Below are 14071 nucleotides of genomic sequence, written 5' to 3'. Positions count from 1 at the left end.
TAAATTTGTCTAATCCATCAGAGAGACATCCTCAGGTAGAGGGCCTCCCTCAACCTCTGAGAGTTGATAACTGAAAAGGCATAACAGAACGATTAACTTTACACGTGCTCAATTTCTTATATCATTGTGTTGAAGCATCCACTACTTGGTGCTATTGGAAATAGGCTAGTGGGCCCTTGTCTGACCTCGTAGGGAATAAGCAACTACCTATGATATCACTTTAAAGGGATCAGACAAGAACTAGACACTTATGTGGATAATGTGAACATCTGCAATAAGATAAAGCATTTCAACGAGAGATTCATATTCTACAAACCAGTGAGAGTTGAGAAACAAACTTCCTTGTCCACAGAAATGCCTGATTCTTTTTTGGAACTCTAATTGTATGCAATAGCTTTGGATACCACAGATTAATTGTGTTATATAAAAATATATTTTTCTCTTGGGTTATATGTGTTCTCCCCTTGTCCTCCCCCATATATATTTTATTAAATAAAAGAGCAGGTGTGACCAATTATAGCACTTTCTCTCTAAAACAGCAGTAGCAGCCTAAAGATGGGAAGCACTTATCTAAAGCCAGAGTCTCAGTGATTATAATGAAGTACAAGCAGCCTCATACATCTAAAGTGCCCTGATGCCTGTGGTAATGGACATTAAAATACTATTGGTCCAAGAAACCTGGATGGATCTGAAGCTTTCCTCTTTCTTTTTCTTCTCGCCATTTGGATTTGAGAGGTATCTGGGTCTCTTTTAGTGATCTGGATCTCAGATCCCTTTCAGTGGTCCTGGGACTTTAGGAATAATATTACACAGGAATCCATTAGTGGCAATTTTATGATGCAATTCTGTGAAGGAAATGTTTGATGCTAATCCATACAGAGTACTCAAAATAATGGTAAAAAGCAAAAAAACACAAATGAGTATGCTAGGAAGGACCACTGTATAAGAAGCTGCCAAAATATGGAGAATTTCCTCAAATACAATAAAGACTATCCTGTCAGCATGATCTTTAATGCAATAACTCTGTGCTTTAAACCTCTCCCACAAAAGAAACTTAGACCCAGACACAGCTAGTGAACCACAAAGAAGGTGACACCATTGGAAATCATGGTTCCATCAGAAATGGGTGAGGAATGGGAAGTAGACTCAAAGCCATGGGCCATCAACCTTTAGCAAGCCTACAGCTGGAACAACCTGGCTCTCATCCAAAGTGGCCTGGGTGGCTTTGGCAGCACATTATCAGCAGGGGACCTTCCCCATACCCACATCTGTACCAGGGCTAGAAATCTGGGAGCTGCACCAGTGCTGCTGCTGCTTCTCCCTGTCCTCCCTTCCCCATACACAGCTGCAGAGTGGCACACCTGGAAGTTGCCCAGCCTCAGAGCGGCTTTCCACTAGCTGAAAGCTGTGCCCAAGCTGTAACTGGGGTAATAAAAAAATCAGTGAGGAATGTTCAATGTAGATGCAAAATGCAGAAAATTAAAATTGTATAAATAAAATTTAGCTAAAACAAATCACATAAAACATAACAGAACTAAGAGATGAATAAACACCTGTCCGTTTATACAGCCTCCAGCAATGATATTGGGATCACTTGGACAGAATTGAAAGCAGAAAATATCTTCAGGGCACTCCAGCAGTAACTAGAAAATAATATAATCAATTTAGAAATATAATCATATTGCCAATATTGTTTCTTCATTGTTTGAGAACTCGGAATATTTTGAAATTCTGTTTAAATACCTGAGGGTGAATAGGGTCAGAGAAACTCCAGAAAAGAATTAATGACTTCCACAGTAGCAGTTTACCAGATAGGTTAACTCGATCTTCATAAGTAAGTCTTTCTGTCACTGACACTGCTATAATCCCTGATTAAGAAGAAAACCTCATTATCTATGGAGTTTTTTTTTAGCACTAAAAAGTAACAGGCCCACCAGGAGTTTTAATGGATTGGTTAATTATTGCTTTACAAGTGACGGAAGGTGAGAGGGGAGGGCAGGATTTAAGTATCTATCCTTGTTTAAAAAACATAAAGGAGCAAAAAAAATGCCCTTTTTTTTCCAATTGTGATTTTTTCCCCATAATTTCTTTAAAGCAATAATTTTAATTATAAATGAAGATTAAATTTGTTATCATTTCAGTTGTAGAACCTCAAGACCAACAAAGAATTTAATTTTGGCTGAAAGTTCTTAAATTGTAATCCAGAAGCTGGAATACTGGGACAGCCTAGCTGTGCTCTTGGCCAGCATTATACAACTAGTTCCTTTGTAGTTGTACTTAGAAGGTAAATTCTCTGCAGCCTGCAGTGTTGGCTACTTGTATGTTGCTCACCTTTGTACAGCAGTAATTTGCACCTTGAAACAAGTGGGGCTAAATGAACCCTCTAGTGGGCCCTAGGCGAACAATTTGACTGTCCCGGGCCAGACAAGACCCCCTTCCCCACCTCAGTGATGTCGCCTGTGGGGAGTGGGGCTTGGAGCCGCTGCTAGGAAGCAGCCATGGTGCAATGAGGCCAGTGGATACCATTTATGCTGCCACCACAGAAAAAAGGACCAAAGCCCCGCCACAGCTCAGGGCCCTAGTCATATGCCTAGTTTGCCTATGTTTTAATTTGACCCAGGAAGCAATGGATCATGTGAAGTTGCATTAGATCATGGGACTATAGTTGCAGCCCAGTTAAACAGGCCTCACAAGTGGGGGATTTCCTTCCTCTCTAACCACCTACTGTTTACTTGTAGGAAGGACGATGTGGCCTGTAATGTATTACCCTTTTAAGTTCCATGACATACCTATCATTTTCATCTCCTCTCAAATCAGTGGTTTGCACAAAAATACTAAGTAAATTTTTAATTTAACGGCTGATAAATTCATAAAGATTTTAAATTTTAAGACTGTTAAGTAATATAAAATGTCATTTCAAGCATGACCCAACTACTTTATAATCATTACCATAAATGGTTGGGTGCCAGCCAATACAGGTAACGGTTCTGTTCTTCAGAGAGTGCAAGTCTGTAAATGATTGGTATTCTTTAAGGTAAGCATCTGACTTGCCACCAAAACTGCTTTCATCTTCTGCTAGTGCTTTCCAGTCATCAAAAAAAGCATTCATTATTTCATTTTGCTGCAATGCTATTTCCACTCTGTTTTGTGAAAAAGAATAGTTAACATATTCATATTCAAACATTCCAGGTGCGATATAATCAATGGCATAATTACTATTTCAGTAAAAAAGACTTATTTCATTCAGTATGAATACATCCCTCAGGGTGGTATGTACTAAGGCAGGGGTAGGTAAACTCTGGCATGTGTGTCAGAGTGTGGCACATGAAGGCAATTTGCTTGGCACGCAAGCCTCAGGATGGACAGCAGGGGAGCTCCAAGGCCCAATCCTTGTTGTGGCAGGACAGCCCTGGCCTCTTCCCTGCATCCGCCTCGAGGCACATGTACACCTGCTGCTGGTGATAAGCCAGGCCAGGCCTCCATGGACCCTGATGCAGCCACTTAGAGCCTCCACACTGCCTCTTGTGAGCAGCCTGGGCTCTGTGGTAGGCTTCAGAAGCCTGCCCAGAGCCTGGGCTGATTGTGGCAGCCAGCCGGGAGGCTTCAGTAGGGTCCATGGAACTGCGGCCTGGCAGCCAGTACACACATGCCTCCAAGCAGATGGCAGGGAAGTGGCTGGGTCTGTGTTGCCACAAGAAGGATTGGGCCCCTCATGGCTCTCCCACCATCCATCCCTGGCACACCAACATCTTACAAGTTGAGGTTGTGGGTGTTTTTGACATGCTGCCCAGAAATGTTGCTGACCCCTGTACTAAGGTTACCCAATGACTAGTCACAACCCTCAAGAGAGCCTTTCTCATTTTAAACACGCTTACGTACATTTTTTGCTAGAGTTCTGTGCGTACTCAGATTTGACTCAGAGGGGACATTTAAGAACAATAAGAGGCAGTTCCTCCAGCAACACTGGCAGCAACTGCAAGAGTTTTTGCCTTCCCCATAGCAGGAAGCATCATAGTCTTCCTAGGAATTTGTGAGCATAGATTAACCAACTACTTCCCTATCACTGCAGTGGCAGGGTGCTGGTACTGCTGTCATCTCCTCTGCCTTTACTATATCATGTTTTAGGTCATTGGTCTCCAACCTTTTTAAGTAGAACACCTTTGGCATTTAAAAGCAAACCAAGATCTACTGTGCTCTGCCACCACCCCTCCCACACCTCCCTTCCCTTGCCATACCCAACAGGTAAGTCTGTGGGGAGGGACAGATTGAGGCAGAGGGAGAAAAAATTATTTGGGGGCATGCCTCCCAAGCAGGTAAGTCTCATCCAGCTGGGGCCCCACTCAACTTACCCCCTGCTCCTGCCTCTGCGGCACTGTCCCTCACCGCAGGGGCCTCAATGTAGCCCCACCCTTCTTTCCCCCACAGACTGTTGGGCTGGGGCATGCATGTGCATGCACATGGGAACTCAGCCCCCCACCCCAGCCTCAGATACTCCAAGAGGCTCCAAGAGCTACCACAAGAGGCTCTGAGATCTACTGGTGGATCAAGTTGCACTGGTTGCTCTTGGTGTTTCTGATATGGAGCACTGTACTTAAGTGTGAGGGTTTGAAGTGGTGATATTGGGGTTTCCTGGGTAACAGGTTGCTTGTGAATGCAGAGGACTGGATTTCAGTTTAGTGTAATGTTCCATTTCCAGTTTATGCCTGGACTCCAGTGGGATTTGGATCAGACTGGTGAAGTGTATTGCTCCACCCTGCTATGATTTTGTAAATAACAAGCCTCAATAAATTCAGTGAGTCAACCCATGTGCGTAAGAGCTGTAGGACTGGACACTCAGGGTGCTTGCAGACACGAGGGGGGACCCCTCCCCCAAATGGTCCTTTACTTTAAACTCATTGTGTTCCTGTGCCAAGACTAGTGCATGCCCAGAAGAGGCAGCGCCTTAGCTGTACCCAGCTTTCTCAATGTCTGTATAGACTGAGCACTTTAGTGGAGGTTTTTGGGTGCTTTTATCTAATAGCTGATTATATTAGATAGATTATATCAGCTATTAGATAAAAGGGCCAAAAAGCTCCAGTGAAGCATCTGATCTATACATATGCTACAGAACTGGATCAAATTAATGCACTGCTGCTTCCAGTAAAGTGTGTTTGGGTGGTTTTTTCCCCCATGTCTCTCAGCACCCCCACAATTTGCTTCTTGCTCTACTTAATACAGCAGAGAAGTCATAGCAATAATTCTTAGCTGGTATAAATAGAGATTGTATACAAATGTTCAAATTACCTGGGAGAATTCTCCCAGGTTTGTGTTCCTGGTAGAAAAACTTGCCCAGAGACACCTGAACAGACATTTGAATGCTGAGCCCTTGAAGAACAGAGAGCTTGCTGTGTTGACACTGTGCAGCCAGGGGTCCCCTGTGCACACATCTTGAAGTGCTCTGCAGACTCCCTCAGTCTGCCTGGAGACAGATGGCAGGAGTGCAGAGGGTAGCCCTGACTGCTGATCAAGACTGCTCAGAGTCAGCCTGTGACTCCCTGCAACTCAATGTGGGGATTGTGAAGGGGTGTCTTTTGCTCTCTGCTCAGCTGGAGCAGTAGAATCCAGCAAGCAACATAGTCTCCTTGAGTTGGGGAGAGCAAAGCAACCTGGTATGCTGGAGAACTGCTATGTTGTTTCTCTCAGAAGAGAATACGTACAGACATTCACTCTCCCAGGAGAAACTTTCTTAGGAATGATTTCACTCTAGTTGTTCCCAGGTTTTTTTCCTCTGGGAGAAAAATCCTGAATGTCTAAATACTTGTGGTTTCTCCTGGGAAAGCAGCAACTCTTCCAGAAGAAACTAAATGTCTACTAAATGGCTAGATATTACTCCACTAATTTTAATATTACTATGCTTATTTAGCTGTAGAGCTGGTCCATAATCCTTTGTTTACCATGGAAATGGATGTACTACAGAACTTTTTTCCTCATGGAAATACAGGTGATTTCAAAATACTATTACAGAATCATCTAAGAACGTTTGTTTTTTTTAAAGTTAGGAAGGAAGTGTATATAAAAATACAGGGACTGCAATACCAGATTTATTCTCTGGGTCCCTCTAGAGCAGTGGTTCTCAACCTTTTTTGTATCAGGACCCATTTGTAACCATCGATGGTCAGTCCCGACTCAGTGCCCCTCACTTCCAACCCACTGTCCCTTGCCCCCCAGTGTGTGGGAAAGGGGTAGGTGTGTGGAGTGGGGGGGGCCTCAAGCAACCTTTACAGGCTGGAACTCGCAAAGGAAAAGCCACCATTTCCCACATTTTTCTCCTCTGAAGGAGAATCTATTTGAAAAGTTTGTTGATCTATTTTTAAAGTTTGTTTGCAATCCTTTCATATATTCTTGCAAAGCACATTTGGGTTGTGACCCACAAGTTGAGAAATGGTGCTCTAGAGAACTATCTTTTCTCTGACACACATGGATGCCTTGTATCTCAGAGGAAGGTGTTAAAGCCCTCTTCTGGACAGTTACACAATAACACTGTTGTTATTTTTAGTAATTAAAATAGCAAAAATGCAGGTTAAGGCAAAATAGTAAAAGGGATTTATGCTTTAAATTTCAGATGGTTGAAAAATTGTCATTAAGAAAGGTTTTAATTGCATGGCTTAGCAGTAACTAATGTGTTAGACATTTCAAATGATCTTTTGTAATGTATAACACCTTAAGTGTATTGATTGGGAATACATGCATCCTAACAAAACCTAACATTTTTGTGTTAGGTTTGTACCTGTTTGTTTTAAAACTAAGTATATAGCAGTGCCTATTATATAGTTATATATACTTCATTACTGTTAGGTAACCTTTAAATAACATTACTGTCATGTTTTTACCGTAAGAACACTGAGGTAATAAATTCTTTCAGATCGTCAGATGATAAACACTGCTCTTTTTCTTCATTTGAGAACTCTCTAGGAAAATATTGGGTTGTTGCATTTCTTGGGTAAGTCCTAAGGAGTTTAAGGAAAAAAGTCACATTTGTTAATTTATATATTTTTTTCAAAATAAACCATATATAATTCACAAAATTAAAAACTAAATATGTTAACGTTTGTTAACACTGGTAGAGAGACTTGGATTGATCCTGCTTTGTAGAAAAGGGAGAGGTGGGTAAATACAAAATGTCTGCAAAATGAACTCTCAGATGGCCAAATTCTGTACCCTCACTGCATTTACAACTCTATAACCCCCTTGATTCCAGTGCAGGTATTTCTGATTTGCATAAATGTAAGATTGGAATCAGGGTGTAAGCAAACAAAGAAATTGTTTCCCTTTATAAACAGTGCTAAAAGAATTGGCAGTCTGTCTTACGCTTACCATTTTGTCTGAGTACTTGTTTCCCTTACTTTTGGAACAAACTGTGCCCCAACATCTCTTTCAAGCTGTTTAATGCTGAAATTTTTATCCTGATAGGATGTACATTCAATGTAGCCATCTTTCACATTAGAAGCATTTCGATCGGTAAATGTTACTGCTGCACCAAACTGTCTGCGCAATCGAGAAATCTCATATTTAATCTGCAATACATCAGAAATATACATTTCTCAAATTAGCGGAGGAAAGTATTCTTGAAAAGAAAGTCTTTTAAAGCAGCAATATTCAGAGATCCCCAGGGTCACTGCTTTTTTTGTGTGTGTGTGTGGCCCTAACCCTCCCCCTCCCCCCCCCAACCCCCCCCCCCCCAAAAACCAAAACAAACAACCTGGCAGTTGCTTCCCCAGGATGGAATGAGCACCAGGCCTGGAGGTACTGCAGTACCAGGCCAGCACTCCAAGAGGCCGGAGCAAACTCTGACACTCTTCTCTGGTGCCAGAAATGCAGATAGGAACTGGTTTTTAAATTTCATTTCAAGAGCCAAAACAGTTCTGAATTTGCTCAGTTCAAATTCCAAGTTTCAACAGAGCAGAGATCAATCGTTCAAGTGTGTGTGTGTGTGTGTGTGTGTATGTGTGTGGCTCCACCATAGGGCAAGTATTAGTCTGTGACTTCAGATACTCCCCAAATCCATAGCAGGGATGTTATGTGGAAGCCCTGAAGTCTTGGAGTTCAGATGTCCTAGTTTCATTTTCTCCTAGCTAAAAGGCCATGGAGAAAGTTATGGGGGAACCATTAGCACAGTCCCTCACTGCCACAAAATTGTGCAGTCAAGTTTTCCACATTCAGAAACTTGCAGGGGTCAGCCTGCCCAGAATGCAAAGGACAGGTCTGACCCTGGGAGAACCACCTTGTTGTTCATGGTATCTCTTCTGCCAGGTACTTTTCTTTCATGTGGCCCTTAGCAGTTGTTCCCCTAGAAGGGAACAAACACCAGGCCTGGAGGTATTACAATATGAGGCTAGCACTTGGAGAGGCTGGAGCAAGCTCTGACTACCTTCACCTGGTGCTAAAGTGGTTGATGGGAACCAACCACAAGGCTATGTGTGACCATTAGTACAGGCCATTGGAATAAAATATGGTGTTCACTCTGCTCAGTCCCCCTCACTGCTGACTCTTTTTAAAGTCATGGTGAACCACTATAGCAAATACATTTCCATTTTATCCTCACTCCCAAAGCTGAGCAGCACTTTTCTTTCCTGTTTCCAATTATTCCTATTTCTTCATCAGCTTCAAATGTTTTGCAAACCTCAACAAACTTCTTTATAGATGAGAGGCTTTATCACCCTCTCTCAGCCTGTTGCATGTGATCAGTGTGGCCTTGGCCTCCATGGGGTGAAGCCAGACCAGGCAGCCCCACACCTCATCTGCATATACATATTTGGAGGGTCTTAGGACTTATGACAGGAATGTACGGTTCCAGGCATGAATGGGGGCTAATTAGCATATGGATCCTTTGTGGGAGTATCTGGAGCGTGCACACATACTGAACCAGTGAACTTTGGGGACAACATGGCTTGAAATGCTGTTGACTCTGTTGGGGCCCAGCCCAATGAACTATATGGTAAATCATGAGTCTGTTGGCTTTGGACATAGTATATACTATGTATAAGGAGATATAAAAGTGCTGTTCAAAAGTGTGTTTATAGAGTACTTGTACTGAAACTTGTAGCAGTTTGCAACAAGTTAAAACGTATCAATTCTTCAGGCACTCATAGTAACTTGCATATATTACTGTATGCACTTACACTAATTACAAAGTGCATATTTATTTCCCTGTGGCTCCCTGTGTTTTAAATTAACAAAGTTTTCCTGTCCAAAGTGGAGGTGGGAGGGGTCAGAGTGAGACCCACAGCGGCCTCCTGCACCTCCTCTTCTCGCCCTCTGCAGTTTCTGCTCCCCACTGACGCCCCCCTGCCGTACTGTCACATGCAACTCACATGCTGTCCTCAGGGAGGGAACAGCCTGAGCAGTAAGGGATGGGGTGGAAGAGAGCCAGAGACTGTGGGGGCAGGAAGACTGCAGGAAAAAGAAGGGGGGTCAGACAGCAGAAGTCAAGACAGTCACCTGATCCCTTCTCACCATCACTATTTCCCCTGCTGTAGCAGTGGGAAGCGGACAAATTCAGGACAACCCTCCATAATTAGATTATATACCTGGAAAATGATAACAAATTTATAAATTTTTCATACATAAAATCTAATGATTGAGGGGTCATCTTATATTCAGGGTCATCTTAAATTCAAATAAATATGGTACATTACAGTTCTCCCTTTGTCAACAAGAGTCGCAGACACTTTAGGTCCATATAAAACCAGTGGAGAGTATTTTCTGATTTGTAGAGGTCTAGCTAGTTTCATCTTACTTCAAAGCTAGGATGACCACAGGTATTTCAGGCCTGCCTCTATTTATTGGTTTCTATTCTTTTAGGGGATTTATTTTAAGAGGATTTTTGTACTAATTTTATTCAATTGAACATCAAACAACTCTGACCTTTGTGACAGTTTCTTTAACTGATTCTTCTTCAACTTCCTTTTCGCTGCCAAGAGAGACCCAAGGTTTAGGGACAGGAGGCTTGTAAACAAATTCCTCAGGTGTCCCTTCTTTAGTTTCTCCTCCTTCTTCCACTGGTTCTGGGGGCTATAATATAAAAAAAATTGAAAATTGGTGTTGGTTTATACCAAGGCTACAACAGTTAATACTGCAGTTTTAGTAGTTCAGCTGCTTTCAAATTTCCAGAGTTGAGCATAGCATGAGTACAAAACATTCTGAGACTACAAGGCATAGACTGACTATACCAGGTTTTAGGTAACAGGTACAAATTATAGACTCAACACTGCCAATCCTTGTTCACACCAGCAGTTTCTCTCAATGTAGCTAATTTGGCTGTAGGGCAAGATTAAGCTCTATTCTTTCAGCAATTTGTGCATGCGAATTTGTCAGCGCATGTTAAACAGGCACCTAGCATAAAGGTATGTCAGTACATAAAAATAAGTTTAAATAAATTTCTAGTGTTGCACCTGCCCAAATCCCTTCACAGTCACAATTTCATTCTGTGATTAAATTTCATTCCTTCTCCTGCTCCTGTGTTGACAAGCTCATAAGAACAAAAGGAGAAATCAATTAAAACCTGAACCTGCTGGGGGACAACTGGGATCTGTGTAGTTTTGCCCCTTGCCAAGTGCATTGCAGACTTGATGCCTAAATAATTAAGGACTATTTCTGCAAACTTGTCAGTAGGTTAAAGCAAATAGGTAATTACTTTGAAATTTGTCTTCATAATTCAGTTGATACTCTCTCATTTGCAAGAACCGCAACCTCTTACTAGCAGGATTTCCCCTGGATCATTTTCCATATAATGTGTTCAAATGACATTCCCCAGAACAGCAACAGCTGCTAAAGAGCAACATTGCATCAGGGATTTGACATGTTGCAACTAATAAGGATTGACTATACCTGTAAAATCTAGGTTTAAATGACTTTCAGAAGAAATGATGAAACTGACTTTGTAAGCCTATCAAAATGCTTACAAAGACATAAAATATATATATATATATGTATTTCAGCATTTTATATATTTTTACTAATTTTATATATCTTTCTTCATCAAAGAGAGTGTTCTTGTAACAAAGCAGGGAAAATTTTTAAAACCCAAATTGATTTTCAGGTGACATGTTAATTAATGTCTTTCTTTTAGTGGTACATCTAATGTACCTGGAGTGATCTTAGCATTTCAAAATCTTATTTTCCAACTATAATTTATCGATTACATATTCTTTCTTTGAGTATCCTTTATCTTATATATTATAATATCCTAGTGAGATGTACCTTATCTGCAGGGATCTGGGTTGTCCATTTGCCATGGAAAAACGTGGTAAAACACATATTTTCTCTTTTTGAGAAGAAAAGTCCAGATTTTCTCCTTTAAAGAAGAAAAACATGGGAAATAGAGGGTCTACCCTTGCATGCTGGCAGAGTTCTCAGGGGAAGGGTAGCAGGGCAGGGAGCCCCAAGCCTGCAGTGGGCAGCCCATTCCCCCACTGAGCTACTCCAGCTATGCTGCCCAGGGGGGAGGGGAAACTGGGTTCCACGCTCTGCTCCAATGCAGTGGCCACCTCCTACATGCGGCAGCCTGGACTCTGCGGGGTGCTGCTGCGGGGGGTGGGGGCTGTGGACCCGGGTCCCTGGCCCCTAGTCTTGGCAGCTGGGGACCCCCTCCTTCAGGGCTGGGAAGGGAGGTGAGGAGCTGTGGATGGGGAGTGAGGAGCACCAGCAGGGCCCAAGGGGCTGTGGATGGGGTGTGAGAGGCACCAGCATAATAGGGCTTCTCAGTGCCACAAAGCAGTGGGGGAGATGGGCAGGGGGCAGCTGTAGCTGGTCCCGCATCCTAGTGAGTGAAGGGGGCAGGAGGAGTTCTGATTTGGGTGGTTGTATCAAGAAAAATCAAACATCAAAATATATAGGTATTTAGAATGTATTTTATTATAGTGATTGAGGTACTGGTAGGCTTCCAAATTGCTTTAAAATTATAAATATATCAATAAAACACTGTCTTCAACTGTGTGGCAGGGCACTGTTGATGCCTGCCACTTTAAGGGCTGAGACAAACAGCCAGCAGGTGCTTGATTACGGTGGCCACTTTAGATCTCTGGCCACCTATATAAACAGAGCAGTTAGCTGCTGGCAGGCCAGGCAGAAACACTGACTGGCTGAAAGTCTGTACAAAACATCTTGGAGGTAAGGGCAGGAGCTTATGGGGATGGTTTGGAGGCTCCTGGTCCTGGGTATGAACTAAAATTGTACCCTGCTAGGAGTGGGTGGCCTGATGGGGCTCTCAGTGGTACAGGAGCCCCAGGAAATACCAGGCTAGTTACCACCCCAGTGAAAGGCGGGTCAAGGCGCCTTAATCACTAGCCCCTGCAACACTGTGGGTATAAGGGGGCCAGGCACAGCTATGGCCATCTAAGCCCCACAGGGGAGGAAAGCCCCGTGGCCCCACTGAGAAGGGGTGGAGATGTGGAGCCCCAGCGAAGGGGAACCCAGAGGGCTGGGAGCCCAGTATATGTGTGTGAGTGTATATAGTGTTGCCCTGGGAGGGGCCAGGGCAAGCTTGGACCCTGTTGGGTAATTAGCTGGCCACTACCCCAGTGAGGGTCACAGGAGAGGCCCAAAAGACGGTACGTCTGCCACCCAAGGTATGCACTAGATAAAGCCTATGGCTGAAGGGGCCTGTTCCAAGAGGGAGCAAGGCAGTATAAGTTGTCGATGAGTGAAAGAGACCCATTGAGAGGGGGTGCAATGTGAGAGGCCCTAGTGAGAGGAGGGTGGTATGAATGTGTGTGTGTGTCTGAGGTCTGACAACTGGCTAAGCTTGGTCCAGCTGTAGGCCAGGAGCATTGTCACCTGGATGCCAACTGCAAAGCTTGGGTTGTGGTGCAGGGGAGGAACCAAGCCACAGATAGTGCTCCCTGGCATCGGGGCAAGAATGAGCAGCCTCTTGCCTAATTAACACCACAATTAAGAAACAACAAGGTGCCACAGGCGAGGAGGCTGGCAGTTGGCCCAGAAACAGGTAGGTGGGCAAGTGGCAGACTGGCCCCAAGAAAGCCCCATTACAAACTGATACCTATATATGTAGCGCCGTTTTATTTTAATCCCTGAAAAACGCAGATTTGGGAGTTTTAATCAGAGAATTTGTGAATTTTTATCAAAGCATTTGCAATTTTTAAACAGAGAACCAGGATCCTTGCTTATCTGAAAATTAGAAGCTTAACACATATGACTATTAATTATATGAGAAATAAACACCGCAAGCAGTATTATTAGCCCCTCTGAAGTAAATGGTATGAATTCCATTGATTTCAATGGAGCTAAGATTTCCCCCAGAATCTTTCTCAGTTATATTTTGCATGTTAATGTAACACTCATGCAGAAAAAGTATTTTGGATACTTCTACATGATTATGATGCAGATCCCAAAGTATGTATGATATAGGATCCTAAGTATTCTTAGGTATGTGGCATAATTTGGCAGTATATTTGGATTTCCTTACATTTAAAAGGTTTTCTTTGGCCTCTTCAGTTGCAACCAGATAAAAGTTCTGTCCGTATTTGAACTCTGTGTCTAAGACTATCAGAAGTTCTTCTCCTGGATACTCCTGCATGAAGAAATATAACAGATAATGTCAAGCATTCAACTTTCACAGCCAAGTATAAATGACATACAAAACTATAGTTTACATTTTCAGATATCAACTATTTAAATGTCTATTTCTGAAGTAAAACAACTTTTGTATCTGAAGAATTATACATATTTAATGAGAAGTTGAAAACAAATAATGTGCAGATCTTGTGTCTGCTGATGTTAACAGCAAAACTCCTGCTAACTTTAAAGGTGGATGATAGAGACAGGGTTTTGTGATGCTGTACATGTTTAAAGCCCATTCTCCCTTCAGCAAAAATTTCATGTGCATCTTAAAAGGTGTAACTAGACCAAGGGTCAGCAATGTTTTTGGGCAGAGTGCCAAAAACACCCCAAACCTCAACTTGTAAGATGTTGGCATGCCAGGGCCAGATGGCAGAGGAGCCATGAGGAACCTGATCCTTGTTGTAGCAGTGCAGCCCTGGCCCCTTCCCCACTGTCTGCCCCAAAGCATGCATGC

At 42.9% G+C, this 14071-nt stretch overlaps 1 protein-coding gene and 1 non-coding gene across 2 annotated transcripts in view; both read right to left on the bottom strand.

Moving 5' to 3' along the window:
• Positions 1 to 14071, bottom strand: part of DNAI3 (dynein axonemal intermediate chain 3) — a 45690-nt gene that overhangs the window by 19479 nt on the left and 12140 nt on the right. The window contains exons 6-12 of the mRNA XM_090050194.1: positions 13463 to 13567; positions 9904 to 10050; positions 7354 to 7553; positions 6870 to 6986; positions 2950 to 3140; positions 1744 to 1868; positions 1554 to 1643 (exon numbers count right to left, since the gene is read on the bottom strand). Coding sequence (XP_089906320.1) covers positions 1554 to 1643; positions 1744 to 1868; positions 2950 to 3140; positions 6870 to 6986; positions 7354 to 7553; positions 9904 to 10050; positions 13463 to 13567 — 975 coding nt within the window. The remainder of the gene's footprint in view (positions 1 to 1553; positions 1644 to 1743; positions 1869 to 2949; positions 3141 to 6869; positions 6987 to 7353; positions 7554 to 9903; positions 10051 to 13462; positions 13568 to 14071) is intronic.
• On the bottom strand, positions 8135 to 8297 carry LOC149863642 (U1 spliceosomal RNA). Its single transcript, XR_016442794.1, has one exon. It is a non-coding gene; the product is annotated as a U1 spliceosomal RNA (small nuclear RNA).

This window comes from Crocodylus siamensis, chromosome 5 (genome assembly GCF_052110815.1).
Source record: "Crocodylus siamensis isolate JL-2025a chromosome 5, ASM5211081v1, whole genome shotgun sequence".
Taxonomy (NCBI): Eukaryota; Metazoa; Chordata; order Crocodylia; family Crocodylidae; genus Crocodylus; species Crocodylus siamensis.
The sequence above is the reverse complement of the archived record's forward strand: the minus strand, read 5'-3'. Positions and strand labels throughout refer to the sequence as shown.